Genomic DNA, 18,522 nt, shown 5'->3' with positions numbered 1-18,522 from the left:
GAGTGGGGGACAGTCGGGGTGTCAGGGATAAGAGGAAGAGACGAGTGAGTGCTCTGCAGTGGGACTGAGGGGAGTAGATGATTCTCAAAGGTGGTGGTGGTGGAGGAAACTGGAAAGGGGTCTCAGAAGTTTGCATCTCTCTCGCAAAGGTGGCTTTCTTGACCCTCACCCAATCACCCCATATCCTACTTGCTCCCTCACTGATCCCAGTCCCTGCTGCAGCCACTACAGCCCCTCCAACTCTCGCCTCTGGCCTTACGAGCCCAGGGCGGCTCTAGACATTTTGCCGCCCCAAGCACGGAGGGTCCGCTGGTCCCGCGGCTTTGGTGGGTCCACCGAAGCTGCAGGACCAGCGGACCCTTCGCAGGCATGCCTGTGGGAGGTCCACTGAAGCCGCGGGACTAATGGACCCTCCGCAGGCAAGCCGCCCAAGGCACCTTGCCTGCCACCCTAGCAGCGACCGGCAGAGTGCCCCCCGCGGCTTGCCGCCCCAGGCACGTGCTTGGAGCGCTTTGCCTAGAGCTGCCCCTGTATGAGCCTCAAAGCCCCACCCAGCCTCAGTCATTAGTCCAGCCCCTGCAGCACCCGCCCCAGAGAAATAGGAAGTGGTGAGCGGCACAGTTTGTGGCATGAGTGGTACATGGAAAATTGTTGTGTCACTGCCACAAGTATGCGTAGTTTACAGGGAATACTGATAGTTATTAGCACTACATTTTTTGTTTTTATTTATTTATTTATTTAAGTTTCAGGCTTGTCTTTGGGTACTTTACTCTTTGGAGCACTTTAGCCAGGACTCAACACACTCATCCTCACCAGGTTACAGTGAAATCTTCCCAGGTAGAACCAGGAAGGGTTTTACCAAACTAAGAACTATGTTTCTTAAGACAATGAAAAAGTCAAAATCCAGATCATCTCTTTAGTTTTCACTTCGCTAGTGGAAACTGGAAAATCATCAAGATACAATTTTTTTTTGGTAGGGGCAATCAATGATTTTATAGAAAAATGCATGTACTACTAAAGGATTTTCAATACTAGATGATGCAGCATGTTGTGGACTATTTACAGTAGGAAACTACTAGCTGCTGAAAACAGATTTCTGAAGGCTCTGCATGCAGACTAAGACAGTAGGCATGGGAAGGAAAGAACTACCACCAAACAATTTTTAAACTAGTTTTGTAATGTACCTTGATTTTAGCTATTTATAAGGGTAAAGCATGGATAAACAGAGGCAAAGGACCAGAAGAGACAAAAAACCAAAATAGTCAGAACATGAAAGGTAAATGTCAGAATATTAAAGGTAATCCTATAGAAGTTAAAATAGGGGAGAAGGGTAATAGATAGACCAAGTTTTCTGCAGCAACAATTTTGTATTTGAAGTGAAGAGTTCTGCTGCCTTCTGTAATACATTTATCCATATTCAAAACTAAAATTTACCCCCTCCATGGGAGACTTTCCTGGGGTAAAGACCACTCTAACAAAGCGCTTGTTCACTACTTCTAGTCTGTCCACCTGCAAGAGAAAGGGATAAACATTTTTAGAATGCACTACAGATAATTTTATATGTTACAGAAACATTCACCGCTGGTGTAACAATGTGAAATTCCATATCTTCCTTTTAATGTATAGAAACTGCAAAGTTAAGATTGAAATTATTTTATAGTTGAGAAGCTACAGTCAAGGCTGAGATGGCCATTCTATCAAAAACAACTTTCAATCACTTAGGCCATGTCTCTACCACATCCTTTACAGCAGCACAGCTGTGCCAATGCAGCTGTGCCATCTTCACCAGAGGTGTTCTAATCCAACACGAGAGCGCTCTCCCACAAACATAGCACTGTCTACACTGACACTTAGGTCAGTAATTTACATTGCCCAGGGGTGTGGATTATTCAAAACTCCTGAGCGACGTAAGTTATATCGAACTAATTTGTAGTGTAGACATAGCCTTAAATTTCAACATTTTGCCATTTTTCAAACATTTTCATTCCAAAACCTGAATTGAGTTAAAAATCTATTGAGCTGCTTCTGATTTATGCAAGTGAAGCTTCACATTTAAGAAGTTGTACTTCGCCATACCTCTAATTCATAACTCAAACAGCTTTGTTTGAAAGCCTCAAATTGGACATATTCCCAATCCTTTTGAGGAATGTATGGTGTCAAGTTTGACTTCATTATGTTAAAATAGGAAAACACTTCTCTTCAGGAAACAAACACTCTAAGTGCACCATTCTAGTGGGCAACCAATTTGCATTTAGTTGGGAATACGCATATCTAATTGCATTTACTTCAGTGACTGGACATGCAAATAAACAGTGAGAGCCCAATTTTCAAATATAATCATCTAAACAGGGTGCCCAAATCTCATATATTGACAGTCAGCTACACAAGTTGATCATTTATTGAGACAGCAAAAACTACTCTATTAGAAAGGAGGTCTGGAGGACCTAATAGGCTTTATCATCACAGAAGAGGTCTAGATGAAATTATATAAGGTAGGTGCAAAACCGGTCGAAAGACTGTATTCAATGAGTAGTCATCAACAGTTCACAGTAAAGGTGGAGACGAGGGAGGGTGGCACACATCTTGTGGGATCCCCTAGAGGTCTGTCCTGGGTCTGGTACTATTCTGTAATTTCATTAATTACTTGGACAGTAGAAAGAAGAGTGTGTGTGAATAAAAATCTGAGTATCACACCAAGGTGAGAGGCACTGCAACCACTTTGGAAGACAGGATTAGAATTCAAAATGACCTTGACAAATCAACAAGATGAAAGTCAATAAAGACAATGGCAAAGTACTGCACTTAGGAAGAAAAAAAAATCAAATGCACAGCTACAAAATGAGTAGTAACTGGGTAGGCAGCACTACTGCTGAAAAGGATCTGAGGGCTACAGTGGATCACAAATTGAATATCAGTCAGCAGTGTGATGCAGTTGCAAAAAAGGCTAATACCATTCTGGGGTGTATTAACAGGAATGTTGCATGTAAGATACCGGAGACAGTTGTCCCACTCTACTCAGCACTGGTGAGGCCTCAGCCAGAATACTGTGTCCAGTTCTGGGTGACACATTTTAAGAAAGATACGGACAAACTGGAGAGAATCCAGAGGAGAGCAACAAAAATGATAAAAGGTCTAAAAAAGACAGAAAACCCACCAACATACCTATGAGAAAAAGTTGAAAAACTGGTCATATTTAGTCTTGAGAACAGAAGACTAAGGGGGCACCAGATAACAGTCTTCAAAATATCTTAAGAACTGTTCTAAAAAGGATGGTGATCGATTATTCTCCATGTCCACTGAAGAAAGGACAAGAAGTAATCTGTAGCAAGGGAGATTTAGGTTAGGTATTAAGAAAACCTATCTTAAAGGATAGTTAAACACTGGAACAGGGCTTCCAAGAAAGGTTGTGGAATCCCCATCACTGGAGGTTAAGAACAGGTTAGAGAAACACCTTTCAGAGATGGTGTAGGTGTACTTCATCCTGCCTCATAAAAAGGGGCTGGACTTGACCTCTTGAGGTTCCTTCGAGACCTACACTTCTATGAGATGTCAAAATGAATATCCAAATAGAAGATTAAGACATCCTATTGGAGCACCTTAGTTTGAAAATTAGGCTCAAAACATGATAAAATGTTCAGCTGTACACATGCAAGAACACAGAAATAATTATGTCATTGCATAATTACTGAAACAATTGCTTGTGTGTCAAACATGCAGACACTTGTGGGAACTCACAAAATAATCAAGTAGGTTTCTCCTCTCACACACTCAAAATGAAATTAAATCCAAAAAACCACAAAGCACATCAGTTCAACAGTAAAGTTGAAAGTTTCAAACAAACAAGTTTGGAAGCTTAAAAATTAAGTTACAATAATCTTAATTCTGCCACATTACAGAAAACATATAAAGTCACCTATTTAAATTAGAATTTAAAGTAATACCTGGTCTTGAATCCCAATATGTGCTTTTCCAATCATTTCTCTTAAAACAGGGGTTCTCAAAGCCGGTCTGCCATGTGTTCAGAGAAAGCCCCTGGTGGGCTGGACCAGCGTCTGCAGGTTCGGCCGATTGCGGCTCCCACTGGCTGCAGTTTGCCGTCCCAGGCCAATGGGCGCAGTGGGAAGGGCAGCCAGCACATCCCTCGGGCTACACCGCTTCCCGCAGCCCCCATTGGCCTGGAGCGGTGAACCGCCTTCCCTGCATTTTATACCTTCAGCGAACAGTTGTCTCTGTTCACTCATGGCTGGTCCACACTACCATGGAACATGGAAAATTGCTGCACCACTGTAGTAAATTGATCTAAAAGTTATGGTACTTCATGATTAAGTCGACATAGCTAGATCCAGTTACTGCATTGTCTACACTGCGCTGTGTTGACAGGAAACGCTCTCCCGCTGACTTCCCTTATGCTTCTCAGGGAGATGGAGTACACAGACTGATGGGAGAGCGCTCTCCCATCAATCTAGCATGTCTTCACCAGACCTGCTAAATTGACACCACTGTATTGCAGTGCTGATTTAGCTGGTAGTTTAAACATGGCCTCAGCCACCAGACAGGAGTGTGGGAGCTGTCCCTGGGCAGGAACTGTTCTGCAGCAGAGTGGCCTTCCCTACAGCTGGGGTCACATTCTCCTCCTTGCAGTCCAGCCCAGGGGTCTCTGCTCATCAGGCCAGGACTTCAGCCTCTCCCACACTTCATGCGGGTGTGTCAGTCATGCAGGGAGCCTCCTGCAGCACCACTGTCAGCACTGCCCTAACCCCCACCCTAGTCTTCCTGTAACTGCAAGTTTTAAAATAGTTAAAACAAACAAACAAAATCTTAAAAATAGAAATAGATACCAATTGTCAAACTTATAAAATAAGAGTCAAATTCTGCCAAGCCTATTTATTAGTTACTTTGTTACTATGTTTCAGAGTATTTTGTGCAGAAATCTGGCTAATGCTGTTGCCCAATCTAGCCATCTCTCATTTTATGATTCCCCATACCTACTACTCACCATTCCTTTAGAAAGGTAATTATTGACAAAATCCTTCCAAGTGATTTCTCTGCCAGAGTTCCTGAAGAAAAAGTAATATGTAACAGTAGCCCAGAAAATGGAACTGCTCATGAAGTAAAACCGGAACTCTTTGTCATCCCACGGAAAGTCACCCTATGACACGGAAAGAAGAAAAAAACAAAATTTTTTTTTGTCTCTCTAGTGCAGGGAGGGCAAGGTTAAAGAACAGACATCACATGTGCATTTTCTGTTTGTTCCCAGGGTTAAACAAGGAGTGCATCAAGCTAAACTGAACTAAGTTTGCCAAAATATTGTACTTTTTATATTCAAAAGACAAGGCTATATCATTTCCCCAGCAATGCCTTTTATCAGAGGATCTTAAAAGTACTTCATAAACAGTAAGAGGACACAGTAAATTTGAAAGCTAACCAATTAAAAGAGTTTTCAGATATTTACTCCTGTCCCAAGTCCTCCTGACAACTTTTGTGTTTTACAATCACTTCCCACACTCCCCTCTCCCCATTTTTTTAAACCTCTTTTCACCACTGCTGCGTACAAGACCCACACAAACAAAAGGGGAAAGTGACCGACCTACACAGGAGAAAGAAATTGTGATTACACACTAAGTGCTGTCAGACAGATAGAATAAAGAAACTGAAAAGAAAAATATTGTTTCTGCCCTTAATTACTGCAATCCTTGGTGTTAGTTTAATGGTGTCAAAAAATTCCACAAAAGCTGTGTTTATGGCAACTGTATTTCTATGGCCAAAATGACTCGTGTTGCCGACATGAATTAAATGTACCAAACTTTATGAAAACTATTATCAGTTTGGTCTATTGATCCATGTAGCACCTCAAAAAAATAAAAAAAAATAGTCTCCCTTGACAATAGGAAGTTTTTAAAGCCAACGATATACCCTCAAAGCTTCATTATAAATACACTAAGCACTTCTGCCAAAGAATCAAAATCATATTCTTTCATTGGTTCACCACAGTGTTTACACAAGGTAAGCCAGTACCACAAAACAATGTATTTTAGAGTGAAGACCTTCTGTAATCTGGCCCACCATCCAGTGTCTTCTTTCTTGCCACCTCTTTTTCCACCTCCTCCTCCACCACTGTTGCTCCCAGGAGGTCGCTGGGCATTAGTCTCCTTTGCTTCTACCAAAAAAAAGACATATTAACAACATTTTCAAGTCCTACAGAAACCTCAGACTAACACAGGGATTTTCTGTTAATATAATTAAAGAAAAGCTTTTCTCAAAAACTAACCCAAAATGCATAGTAGTTTACAAATGCAAAGCATCTCAGAAATCAATTACAAAATATCATCTACTGAAGAATCACATTTTTCTCTTTTTGTCCCCTTCCCCCTCAAACATGAGTCCGCGTAATCCACTCCTTAATCAACAGATGGCCACATCACATGACCATGATCAAAGCAGAGCACCACTATTTGTATTCCACAACTCTTGGGAGCTTCTAAGAATTTAATACACAATTCCCTAGATTTGGTCCCTCCTGAACATGGAGGTGTATTGGCTAGGCAATGTGGGGAAGATTATACTATCTCTGTCCCCACTTTGCAAAGAAAATTGAGGACTCTTCCTGGGCTGTCAATCTGGTACCCATTACCAGCATTAAGCATCATCTGACTAAAACGCCGCTGGATATCTAGGCCTATAGATCATTGTTTACTTCTTTCAATGTTCAGAAAGTGTTTAAAATAGAATCTGGAGTCTGGTTTGACATCCTAGTGGTAAGACAATGGAAAAGAATACGGAGATAGGAGTTCATGATCTCTGCACTGTGCCTTTGTGACTGCTGGTTACTCTCCTCACAACAGGCTCTGATTACTGCCTATTTTCCTGTAATCAGGCCCTTAATACATCACTATGACAACCAAATAGTTGCTATGGCCAATGGTTTTCCCATCTCCTGGCCTACACATACACCTGAGCAAGGGACTCTATGGGACTGACACTACCAGCCTCTCCTTCAAGCAATAGCCTACACACAACTAGTGCCTGGGGACCCCACCCTCTGAACAGTGATTCTGTGGTTGCTTCCTGCACAAGGAACAGATGTTTTAACTTGCTCTGGGAAAGGCTCAGAGATCTACATATATACATCACCTGATTATGTCCATTAAACATGTCCACTGAACATGTATCCTAGAATACCAGGCTGGGAGGGGCATAAGAGGAAGCAAAAAATGACTCCAAAGCCTATATGCCCTATGAAACTGAAAAGGTTTTAATGTAGTCTGCAGTTTCAGAGCCAACATGGAGATGGTTTCTGAAAAACATCTAATACGACTATATCAGTGACACAGTAACAGAATTAATAAGTATCCTAAAGCAAAACCTGAACTGGGAACAGCCTATTAGTACCTTTTGTTTCTCCAGCTGATCCTTTGGATTCATTAGTTTTCTTTCCATTAGGAAAATACTTTTCAAATCCTATGAAGAGAACACATTAAAAGTGCCTGATATACTTCTAGCCATTGGTACTTTTACGAAGATTAATGGGGATACTCAAATATAATAAGCACAAATATTATGCACTTATCACACTGCATCATATAAGTTATTAGCTTCATCTCAGTGGTGGCTCTTTCTACAAGAACTCATTGTAATGTTCAGCAGAAAATATCTGGTTTATTTAGACTGAAGATATTTACTTGTAAAAAGAAAAATAAGTGGTTTTTATGCTATTAGTATATTAACATTGAGCCAAAGTCTAATTGCCCTACAAGAAAAGGACAGAAAGGGTGTTTAATAAGGTAATAGAAAAAAGAGAGACCTAGAAAAAGTGTCGGACAAGAATCTTGCCTTTTAACTACCAACCCTTTTTTCAATACTAACCCTCCAAATGAGGGTTGGGGAGGATTGAGGCTTCCAGTGAAAAAGCTAGCCAAAGATTCACCAACAGCATGAACATGTCCCTCTTCCTATCTATCAAGCACCACTTATGTATATATGTCATATTTAAATAATTGCACTAAATTAGATTATACATACTATGTATCCGACATCTTTGTGTATAAAGATCCCAACTCATGCAGGCAGAAAAATAAGCATTTATAGCACTATTTTATTAACAATTCAGCAGAGGTTTCTACTCCATACACAAAGTTATAAATCAGGGATATGCAAATTTTGCTTATCTGAGCAATGCACTGGCAACTTGTCAGGAACCTGAGGACCAGTTTAAATTCTGAAAGGTGAGTAACTGCAGTTTGCTCCATCTTAAACAGGAAGTGCAGTCTGCTGATCCCAGCATTGCTCCATCTTGCTATCAGTGGCCATTTAATGCTGGAACCTGTTGTCTCTCAGAACAATAGGGCCAAATGAAACATGAGAGTAGTCCTCATTCTTTCACTCACCACTGCTAAGGTTATAAATTACCTTTAGGAGGTTGGGAGAAGAGTCTTCTGTAAGCAGCAATTACGCTTGCCAAGATAGTACCTTTGTTAGTAGTCACTCTAGTGGTAACTTGTTCATGGAGCTGAAAGATGAAGTGCAAACACTTTTAGGTAACAAGAAAGTGTTACAGATGTCTTAAATCAATCTCTTGAAAAATCTTTAGATGACACCAGTCATCAGATACTACACAGTATGTCAGAAGATTCTTTTTCCACCCTAATACAGCAAGAATTGCTGTGGATATCGGCAGAGAAAGAAAAAAATTAGGAGCAGAAAGGTGGAAATTAGTCATCATATGGAAGAGGCAAGTCTTTGTTACCTTTGTTGTACAAATCTAAGATTTTGACACCAATAGTGCAGATTGGGCAACAAGATGAAATGCACAAAACATTTCTTATAAATAATTACATATAGTACACAGTGCAGATATTTAGCTTTACATTTATGCTTCCTGTACAATTTCAGACACAGGATAATTTAAAGTATATTACTAAACGTATTTTTCACATCATCAGCTAATAGGTACTTGAAGTGTGGCACTGAGCCTGGTTAGGCCCGTGAGATCCTCACAGGCATGGCATGAGTTTCTATGAAAAAAAATATCCAGATTCTTTCTGTACAGTAAGGATCTACTCAGAGGTCCAAGACAGAGGGGCATAACAGACAGTGCTTACACAGATCTGAAAAGCCCATTTGAGAGAAAGAGAATCTTAAAGTAGATATAAAGCTTTCATATACATTAGGATCTATTTACAGCAGATTCACAACAAGTTCATATTATGCTAACTGAAGCACAATCCTGGTTTGCAGGGTTCTAGATTTTAGAGTTTGGTGGAAAGGATCCATTTTAAACAGTTTTAACTGTTAAAATAAATTAAGCTAAATGACAAGTTAAAACTTAATGTTACCTGAATATTGGTCCTTAAAACTTTTAGAATATACCGAATAAAGCGTAGAATAATCTTACAGTAAAGTAGAGTGCCCTTTTTCTTCCAAAGAGACTATAAATTCTGAATATGATCCAAATTTACCCACTTCCTAGAGTTTACTTAAAATTTATGTTTTTTAGTTATTTAAGCTAAGCTTTTTCCTAAGAATGGCTGCTCAAAGGCTTTCCCCTGAGGAGACAGTTATGCCCTAAGTTCCCTCCAAGCTACATGGCTGCGCAGCAGGCTATCAAGGGCCACACAGGGGTGCAGTCACAGGGTGTTGTCAGATGCTACCAGTCTGGTGCTCTGCTCTGTTCAATGTTGATATCACTCGGCTGTGTGCATGTGTTCCCTCTGTGTGCTGTCCCAGCTCTTCGAAGACAGCTGACACAGCAGACCCGAAGAGAACCCCCAATGACCACAGAGTCTAGTAAGGTACGAAGGCACTTCGGCCAGGTTTATTGCAGTACTGAGCACAATAATAGTTCCCTCTAGATTCTTACTCTACAGGACATACTACGAGTATGTGCCCCTGGTCAATGGACTCAGCTCAGTGGCGGGACTTTCCACTGCCCCCTTGGCAGGACAAAGACACTGCCCCAGGGATGCATTCTTATACACAGGTACAAACAAGTTACACATCACTCCTGACGTATGAGGTGCAACCCCTCTACGCAGCAAGGTACAACTCCTCTATGTAGTAAGGTGCCGCCTCTCACCTTGTACATGTTGGTTCGAACAAAACAACTCTATCCACCATATTACCCCTGTCATTGGGATGGGTTAGCCTGTTCCTTGTTATCTGTGTGGCATGTACAAGTATGCGAATGTTCTGATCTAGTGTCCAGTACTTTTTAGGTAGTCTCTTTCTGCAGCATCAGCCCTTTCCTTGCCAGCTTCTGTGAGCAGGGCCTGCCTCTGGCTCACTGCTTAACTTTATGTTAGCAAAGTCTTGGCCATTACCTTAGTTCAGGCCTTAGGCCTTAAACCAGGCCTCTGATACCAAGGTTTATATCTCAGGGCCTCCTCTTACTACACAGGGGATTGGAGAGGAGAGAGGTAGGGGGCGGGCAGGGGGCAAACTGAAGTAGGGGGAGGGCAGGGCTCCCATGGCAGGGAAAGGCGCCTCTCCCCCAACTCGAGCCCTGAGCCCTGGAGCTGCTGCAGCGAGAGAGGGCTGGGGGGTGTCTTCCTCCCATCGCAGCCCCAGGGCAGATTGCATTCAAAACTCCTCATCCCTGTCCCCACACCAGAGCCCACATCCCTAAACAGAGCCTTCCCACCCGCACCCCCAACCCCTCATCCCTGATCAGGATGGATAAAAATGATTTAAATAAAAAATCAGATTTTTGATAAAATGCTTTTTGAGGGAAAAACCCTATCTAAAGACAGTTTTAATTAAGATACATTATAACTCAAAGTATCAGAGGGGTATCCGTGTTAGTCTGGATCTGTAAAAGCAGCAAAGAGTCCTGTGGCACCTTACAGACTAACAGACGTATTGGATCATGAGCTTTCGTGGGTGAATACTCACTTCGTTGGATGCATGTCATCCAATGAAGTGGGTATTCACCCACGAAAGCTCATGCTTCAATACGTCTGTTAGTCTGTAAGGTGCCACAGGATTCTTTGCTGCTATAACTCAAAGATATCTCGTCATGGAATAGGGATTATAAATTCTAATTCTATAGCATGAGAAAATATATTTATGTAATGTTTAAGAAAAATTTTATAAATGAGTTCCAATAGTTCATGATTAGGGACCCAATTTTATGGGATTCCAGAAGTTTCTGTATAGAAAGATCAGCCTAAATAATCTATCTATTCAATGGGACTCAGTGCTCAGTCTAGAAGATACCATCATAGATGCTTTGTTTTGCAGTTCTCAAACTGTGGATTTGTGTCTACAGAGACAACATTTTTGCTGTTAACAGGCATGTTTTTAAATACATACATATATAGACGTGAGAAATAACAGATCTCAATCATATTGTACCTCTGCAAATTTGTGTACACAGAGTCAATCCCTTACCTCTCTAAAAGTGCAGTTTCGAACAGTACAATGAATACAAGATTGCTGGGGGCAGAATAGATCTGGACAAGGAGAAGAATTCTGGAGATTAATGTGAGAAGGGAGGGACAGGCAATAGAAACAAAAGTGAAACTGTTTGAGCAGCATATTCCAGAAGTCTTGAGGTCTTTCCGAATGTAGCCTTCATTGATTTAACATCTACCATACCATTCCCTCACTAGAAGGGAAAACCTATAACAGCAGCAGGCTGTAAAAGAGACCCAGTTTGGGAATATTTGAATGAAGTTCCTCTACCTGTGGGTAAGACAGGAACGTGTGCAACAGCACAACAAAGAAATGCAAGGCCTCGTTGCCCAAATGAAACAACATCATGGAGGGAGGGATAGCTCAGTGGTTTGAGCACTGGCCTGCTAAACTCAGAGTTGTTAGTTCAATCCTTGAGGGGGCCATTTAGGGACCTGTGGCAAAAATCTGTCTGAGGAGTGATCCTGCTTTGAGCAGGTGGTTAGACTAGATGACCTCCTGAGGTCCCTTCCAACTCCGATAGTCTATGATGCTAAGTGTTCCTTCTCAGGAGGAAGCTGCGTTGAAGATGGTGATCAGCCCTCTGTGCAGAAAGAAGTGGTTCGGGACTATTTAGAAAAGCTGGATGAGCACAGATCCATGGGGCTGGATGCGCTGCATCCAAGGGTGCTAAAGGAGTTGGCAGATGTGACTGCAGAGCCATTGGACATTATCTTTGAAAACTCATGGCGATCGGGGAAGGTCCCAGATGACTGGAAAAAGGCTAATGTAGTGCCAATCTTTTAAAAAAGGAAGGAGGAGGATCCAGGTAACTACAGGCCAGCCAGCCTTGCCTCAGTCCTTGGAAAAATCATGGAGCAGGTCCTCAAGGAATCAATTCTGAAGCACTTAGAGGAGAGGAAAGTGATCAGGAACAGTCAGTATGGACTCACCAAGGGCAAGTCATGCCTGACTCACCTAATTGCCTTATATGATAAGATAACTGGGTTTGTAGATGAGGGGAAAGTAGTGGATGTGTTATTCCTTGACTTTAGCAAAGCTTTTGATACAGCCTCCCACAGTATTCTTGCCAGCAAGATAAAGAAGTATGGGCTGGATGAATGGACTATAAAGTGGACAGAAAGCTGGCTAGATCATCAGGCTCAATGGGCAGCGATCAATGGCTCCATGCCTAGTTGGCAGCAGGTTTCAAGCGGAGTGCCCCAAGGGTCGGTCCTGGGGCCAGTTTTATTCAATATCTTCATTAATGATCTGGAGCATGGTGTGGACTGCACTTTCAGCAAGTCTGCAGATGACACTGAACTGGGAGGAGTGGTAGATACACTGGAGGGTAGGGACAGGACACAGAGGGACCTAGACAAATTAGAGCAGTGGTCCCCAAGGCGGAGCCCGCGGGCGCCATGGCGCCCACTGCGGCATTTATGTGTGCTTGCCTAGTGCCCAACAGGGGAGAGAAGCCATGGCCCCATGCCTGCTGAGGACAGAGAACTCCAGGTGCCGGTGTTCTCGGTCCCTGGCAGGCGCAGGGCTGCAGCTTAAGCCGGAGAGAAGCTGCAGCCCCGCGCCTGCCAGGGACAGAGAACTCCTGAGCTGCAGACTGCGGGCGCCAGTGTTCTCTGTCCCTGGCAGGCAAGGGGCCGCAGCTTCTCTCTGGCTTCGAGAAGCCACGACCCCATGCCTGCCAGGGACAGATAACTCCGGGGCTACTTGGGGCAGCAAAAACTCAGGAGCCGGCCCTGGCCAGAGCCCTGCCACTGGAGAGCCAGAGCATCGTCCCTTGGAGCTGAGCCCGGGCTGCGGCAGTGAGAGGGGCTACCGCAGTGTGTAAGGAGCCGGGGAGGGAGGGAAGCGGGACCCGGGAGGGAGGAGGGGTCCTGCTGCTGCCACCGCTACTGCTCTGAGTCTCGCCAGGGTGGCACGACATTTCACCGCCCAAGTGGGCTGTGCAGAGCACCGCTGGGCTGGGAGGGGGGCGTGGATCCCAGCTTGTGTGCTGATGGGGCGAGTGGCTGGGCAGCCCGAGCTGTCAGGGAGCTGCCCCCTCCTGCCCCCAGACTCAGCCCGCTGCACACGTCCCCCGCCTCAGCCCTGCGCTGCTTGCCCTGGGATCCCACAGTGCCAGGGGCGGGAAGAGGAAGAGGCTGGCTCCAAGCGGAGCAGCCAGGGACGCTGCCCCACTGGGGAACCCCCGTGGCTCAGGCACCTGGGGTAAGTGTCCATCCTCTCGGTTCTGCCTGCATGGTGCTGTGGAAGCAGTTATCAGCACCTGGCCCTTTTAGCCCTTGCACCCCCAGTCCCACTCACAGCCTCTTCACTTGTACCTCCCCCCCATCGCTCCTTCACCAAACCCCTTCCCCTTGTTCTCTCCCTTCACCAGCACCTCTCCCCTTGTACCCTCCCCAGGGCTGGGGTAGGGGGCAGCCAAAATTTTTTTTGCTTGGGGCAGCAAATAACCTAGAGCCAGCGCTGTCCCGGCAGGCGCGGGGCCTGCCTAGTGCCCAGCAGGGGAGAGAAGCCAGTGCCCCACGCATGCTGGGGACAGAGTACTCCGGGGCTGTGGGTGCCAGTGTTCTCTGTCCTCGCGGCTTCTCTCTGGATTTATATATTATGTAATATTAAATATGATTTTTTTGTATTATTTAATGTACAAATACAAAATAAGCCTTGAAAAACTGTTGGCGCCTGCCACACTATTCTGAAAACATGAATGTGCTACTGGCCACAAAAAGGTTGGAGACCACTGAATTAGAGGATTGGGCCAAAAGAAACCAGATGAGGTTCAGCAAGGACAGGTGAAGAGTCCTGCACTTCAGATGGAAGAATCCCATGCACTGCTACAGACTAGGGACCAAATGGCTAGGCAGCAATTCTGCAGAAAAGGACCCAGGGGTTATAGTGGACGAGAAGTTGGATATGAGCTGACAGCGTGCCCTTGTTGCCAAGAAGGCTAACGGCATTTTGGGCTGTATAAGTAGGGGCACTGCCAGCAGATTTAGGGATGTGATCATTCCCCTCTTTTTTACATTGGTGAGGCCTCATTTGGAGTGGTGTGTCCAGTTTTGGGCTCCACACTTCAAGAAGGATGTGGAGAAACTAGAAAAAGAGTCCAGCGGAAGGCAACAAAAATGATTAGGGGGCTGGAACACATGACTTCTGAGGAGAGGCTGAGGGAACTAGGATTGTTTAGTCTGCAGAAGAGAAGAATGAGGGGGATTTGACAGCTGCTTTCAACTACCTGAAAGGGGATTCAGTGGTACCAGAAGGCAGAACAAGGAGTAATGGTCTCAAGTTGCAATGGGGAAGGTTTAGGAAGGATATTAGGAAACACTATTTCACTAGGAGGGTGGTGAAGCACTGGAATGGGTTACCTAGGGAGGTGGTGGAATCTTCTTCCTTAGTTGTTTTTAAGGTCAGGCCTGACAAAGCCCTGGCTGGAATGATTTAGTTGGGAATTGGTCCTGCTTTCAGCAGGGGGGGTTGTTCCCTTCTAATCCCTGATATTCTATGATCCTATGAAGATGATGAAAGGAACATGTCTGAACATGCAGGGCCTTTGGGTTGGTAGACTTTTTTATTTCCTACTTCTTCCTTAAGGACTGCCTGTCTTCCTTCTGGACTCTTCTTGTAGTTTCATGTTTGAGCAAAAAATATCGTAGTTACTCTATGGTACTATCATTTTAGATGCAACTGTGATAAAAATAAATAGCTGAAATAGGTAGATCTTCCTTTTACAATTTCAACTTTAAAGTAATACTGATCATCAGTGAATGCAATGCATAATACTAAATGAGCAGTATGATAATAATAATTAAATAACTGCATTGACTTATTTTGTTTAGGAGACTCTATCCTCAACATACAGGATTCTGAAGACTATCCACCTTCAAGACCACCATAATTTTCAATAGTTTCAATTATTCATTTTCTGCTATAGCTGTAAAACTAATCTGAAAAGTTTTCAAAATAAATCACTTTAAAAATGTATAGTGTGTACCTTCTAAAAATGAAACCTACATCTATCTCTGAGTTATGAAGAATATGTATTAAGGTTATAACAACCAACAAGAATGCACTTTTATGTAGAAAACCATGATTAAATCTAGTCTTCCTGACTTGTGATTTAAATCAAACTTACCATGTTCCTGGTCCCACCCTCGAGCGTACATCCCCAGCCAGAGCCCTCACCCCCTGCACCCCAACCCTCTGCCCTGGCTCTGAGCCCCCTCCCACATGCTGAACCCCACAGCCCCACCCCCCCTGCCACATTACCTCCATATTGGCGCACATAAAATTCATTCCGCACATGGATGTAAAAAATTAGAGGGAACACTGCCTTGCCACTACTTCCCTCTATCTCAAAGGGACATTCAACCCTTTCATGCTCCTGGAAGGAACTGCTAGAAGTGAATTAACTTGACATTGGGTGACTCAGCAGAAATAACTCTGCATCAGGTCTAGCATCTGACATCACCATGAACCAGAACACGGGCTCTGCATATCTATGCACAGTCCTATTATCTTCACTCTGAGTTTTCCTTCCTAAGTGCAGCAATGTTATTAACATTTAGCAATTATGTTATTCTCAAAATATACTGGCTGTAAAACAGACTTTCTATCCTAAAGGTGAATCTAATATCAAAATGGAAGGAAGAAACTGATATGCTGCTTCACAGAATTCTATCACGCCACCATAAATTGCATTTATAATATTGTCCTTTGAAAGCTGTTGCCAATCTTGTGATTTTTTTTAAGGGTTTTAATTAAAGACTTTTTTGAACTAAGTCTGATCCATTCCCACTTTTGGAATTAGGGGGGAGTTCATGTGAATGAGCGAATGCTCCTATCTCCTAATTATTCACTTCTGATATAGAGACAGGCAGGTGAAGGATTCTCAGTCTGCTGATGCCCTCCTTTCCATCTTTATTTTGTGTTGTTATACTTAGGGCCCTATGAATCCGTTTTATCACTGTGAATTTTCAGATTTATTATTTTCTGATTTAATTTTTTTCCATTTAAAAAAGAACTAATTCCATCTCCTCCAGCCCTGCGGCCGCAGTAAGGATACATCTTTATTGTTTTGTATAGTGTTGGATTTTATTTTAGCGCTGGATTCCATGTTATTGTTTTGCTTCCGTGATTCTGTCCAAGTTCTGGTTAACACAGATTTTTTAAGGCTCTACATACTGCCCTCAGAATAAACCTTAGTATTAAAAATCCAAAAAAACCCTTTCACTGAGAAAGTAAAGCATGCCAGGGTAAAACAGATACTTTGTTGAGTAGCTGTTATGTCTAAGGAGCCATCATCCAGCAGGGACAAGTACAAATGTGCAGCTGCAAGGGGCTCTAGGAAAAGAGGTAAATTTGTATGGCTAATAAAGGGTTTAATGACAATAATCTAAACGCATCCCAGGGACAAGTGGTAAAAGAAGCAACAGTGAAACTCACAAGAAAACTATGTCTGAGAATTTTGCCTCACCTTCTCTTCTATATTCCCCGTTTTCCTGCAACATCAAAAATTAATAAAGGTCTGTCAGGGAGAATATTTACTTTAGTCATGATTCGAATTCAGAGTAACTGAACAAAAAGCAAGAATATTCAGCAGCTTTTGCTCCATCTAATCAGGGAAAACAAGCGTGTTAATAGAGTTTAAGACTGGTTATGGGTGAATCAGGTTATAACCAGCATGAATAGGGCTAAACTGTGTTATGACTTGGTTGATCAGGAATAAGCTATAGCATGGGGACAGACCAGAACAGAAGAGCTAGTATACTGTTGGATTTATCTGTGCAGACTACAAACTGTGCTGCTAAAATGTCTCTAACAGTGCCTCAGGTAAGATGCACAAAAGGAAGAGTTACAAAATACATTTTATAAAGAAGAAAGTAAAAATTATCTTTATGCCACATACATTGAATCCCTAGACTAAGTCTTGATTAACTAAACCAATGTTTACATTGACTACAGACCTATGCCGAAGTTAATTAATTTAAAAAATGCCTACAGTTTCTTTCTCCCCTACCTGCGTAATTTCAACAGTTATTAGAATTCCTATGTGAATTTATCTGCTTAATCTAAAAGCCAAGGCTACTCTATCAAGGAATATTACAGCCAAGATGTTACACATTCAAGCTAATAACTATAATGTCACGGAAATCCAGTTTTTGCACAGCATGCTGCTGTTCTTAGGTCAGCTGGAGCTGGGAATGCCAGAGTGACCTAAAATGATATGCTTTCAGGGCGTTTTCAAAGGAGAAAAGAAGAAAGAGCAAATGAAGCACACTTTGCCATCATGCTGTCTAAACATTTAGGCCATTTCATGAACCGTATAGGGGAACCCTGCCCAGCCTATCAATCCTGGGGATAAAACAGTTGCCATGACAAAGGAATTAGAAATAAACAAAAACAGGTAAATATTCTTCATTACTCCAAGGAACCTTCATCTTAGGGAAAGAGAATGATACCTAATGAGCATTTTTTAACAAAGTTCATAAGACACTCACAAATATAAAATAATCCACAATGGAGAGGTGAAGAGAGTATACAGGTCAGGTTTACACCTAAGTTACATTAAGGCTGTGATGCAGTTCTACTCACTATTTAACAGTGTCAGACAAATACAAGACCCATAGCACTGAATAAATGCTGCCACATGCTCAGTCTCCTTCAGAATCTTGTGCTGCAAAACAGAATAGCAGCATTGCTGGGTATTTAAAAAAAAATCACAACTTTTTACTTTACAAAAAAGAAAAGATGACAAGCCACTAAATCCTCGTAATTCTAATCCACAGAAAGTTACCAAGAACACAAAAGAAGCACAGAAGATCCCCAATATTTTTGATTACATCAACAGAAAATTAATCTTTTCCCCAAAAATCAAGAGGTTATCAACAAATAAAACACACTAGTACTAGTTATTTACTGCATGGCAAAAGCTTCAAAAACATTGTTTTTAAAATGTTCGAAACTGGTGGTTCCGAACCAGTAGTACATGCAACCCTGGGGATACACAGAGGTCTTCCAGAGGTCAACTCATCTAGATATTTGTCTAGTTTTACAACAGACTACATAAAAAGCACCAGCAAAGTCAGCACAAACTAAAAATTCATATGACTT

At 42.7% G+C, this 18,522-nt stretch overlaps 1 protein-coding gene across 5 annotated transcripts in view; it reads right to left on the bottom strand.

Annotated features, from left to right (window-relative positions):
- The window catches only part of AFG3L2 (AFG3 like matrix AAA peptidase subunit 2), a 47,482-nt gene that overhangs the window by 26,098 nt on the left and 2,862 nt on the right, over positions 1-18,522 (bottom strand). For 4 of the 5 annotated variants that reach the window (XM_030552721.1, XM_030552722.1, XM_030552723.1 and 1 more), the window contains exons 2-6: positions 8,407-8,506; positions 7,390-7,458; positions 6,045-6,157; positions 4,997-5,149; positions 1,435-1,509 (exon numbers count right to left, since the gene is read on the bottom strand). In XM_030552721.1, coding sequence (XP_030408581.1) covers positions 1,435-1,509; positions 4,997-5,149; positions 6,045-6,157; positions 7,390-7,458; positions 8,407-8,506 — 510 coding nt within the window. The remainder of the gene's footprint in view (positions 1-1,434; positions 1,510-4,996; positions 5,150-6,044; positions 6,158-7,389; positions 7,459-8,406; positions 8,507-18,522) is intronic. The other variant, XM_030552720.1, reaches the window with a different exon arrangement.

This window comes from Gopherus evgoodei, chromosome 2 (genome assembly GCF_007399415.2).
Source record: "Gopherus evgoodei ecotype Sinaloan lineage chromosome 2, rGopEvg1_v1.p, whole genome shotgun sequence".
Classification (NCBI taxonomy): Eukaryota; Metazoa; Chordata; order Testudines; family Testudinidae; genus Gopherus; species Gopherus evgoodei.
Note: the sequence above shows the minus strand (reverse complement) of the source record. Positions and strands in the feature narration are given on the sequence as shown.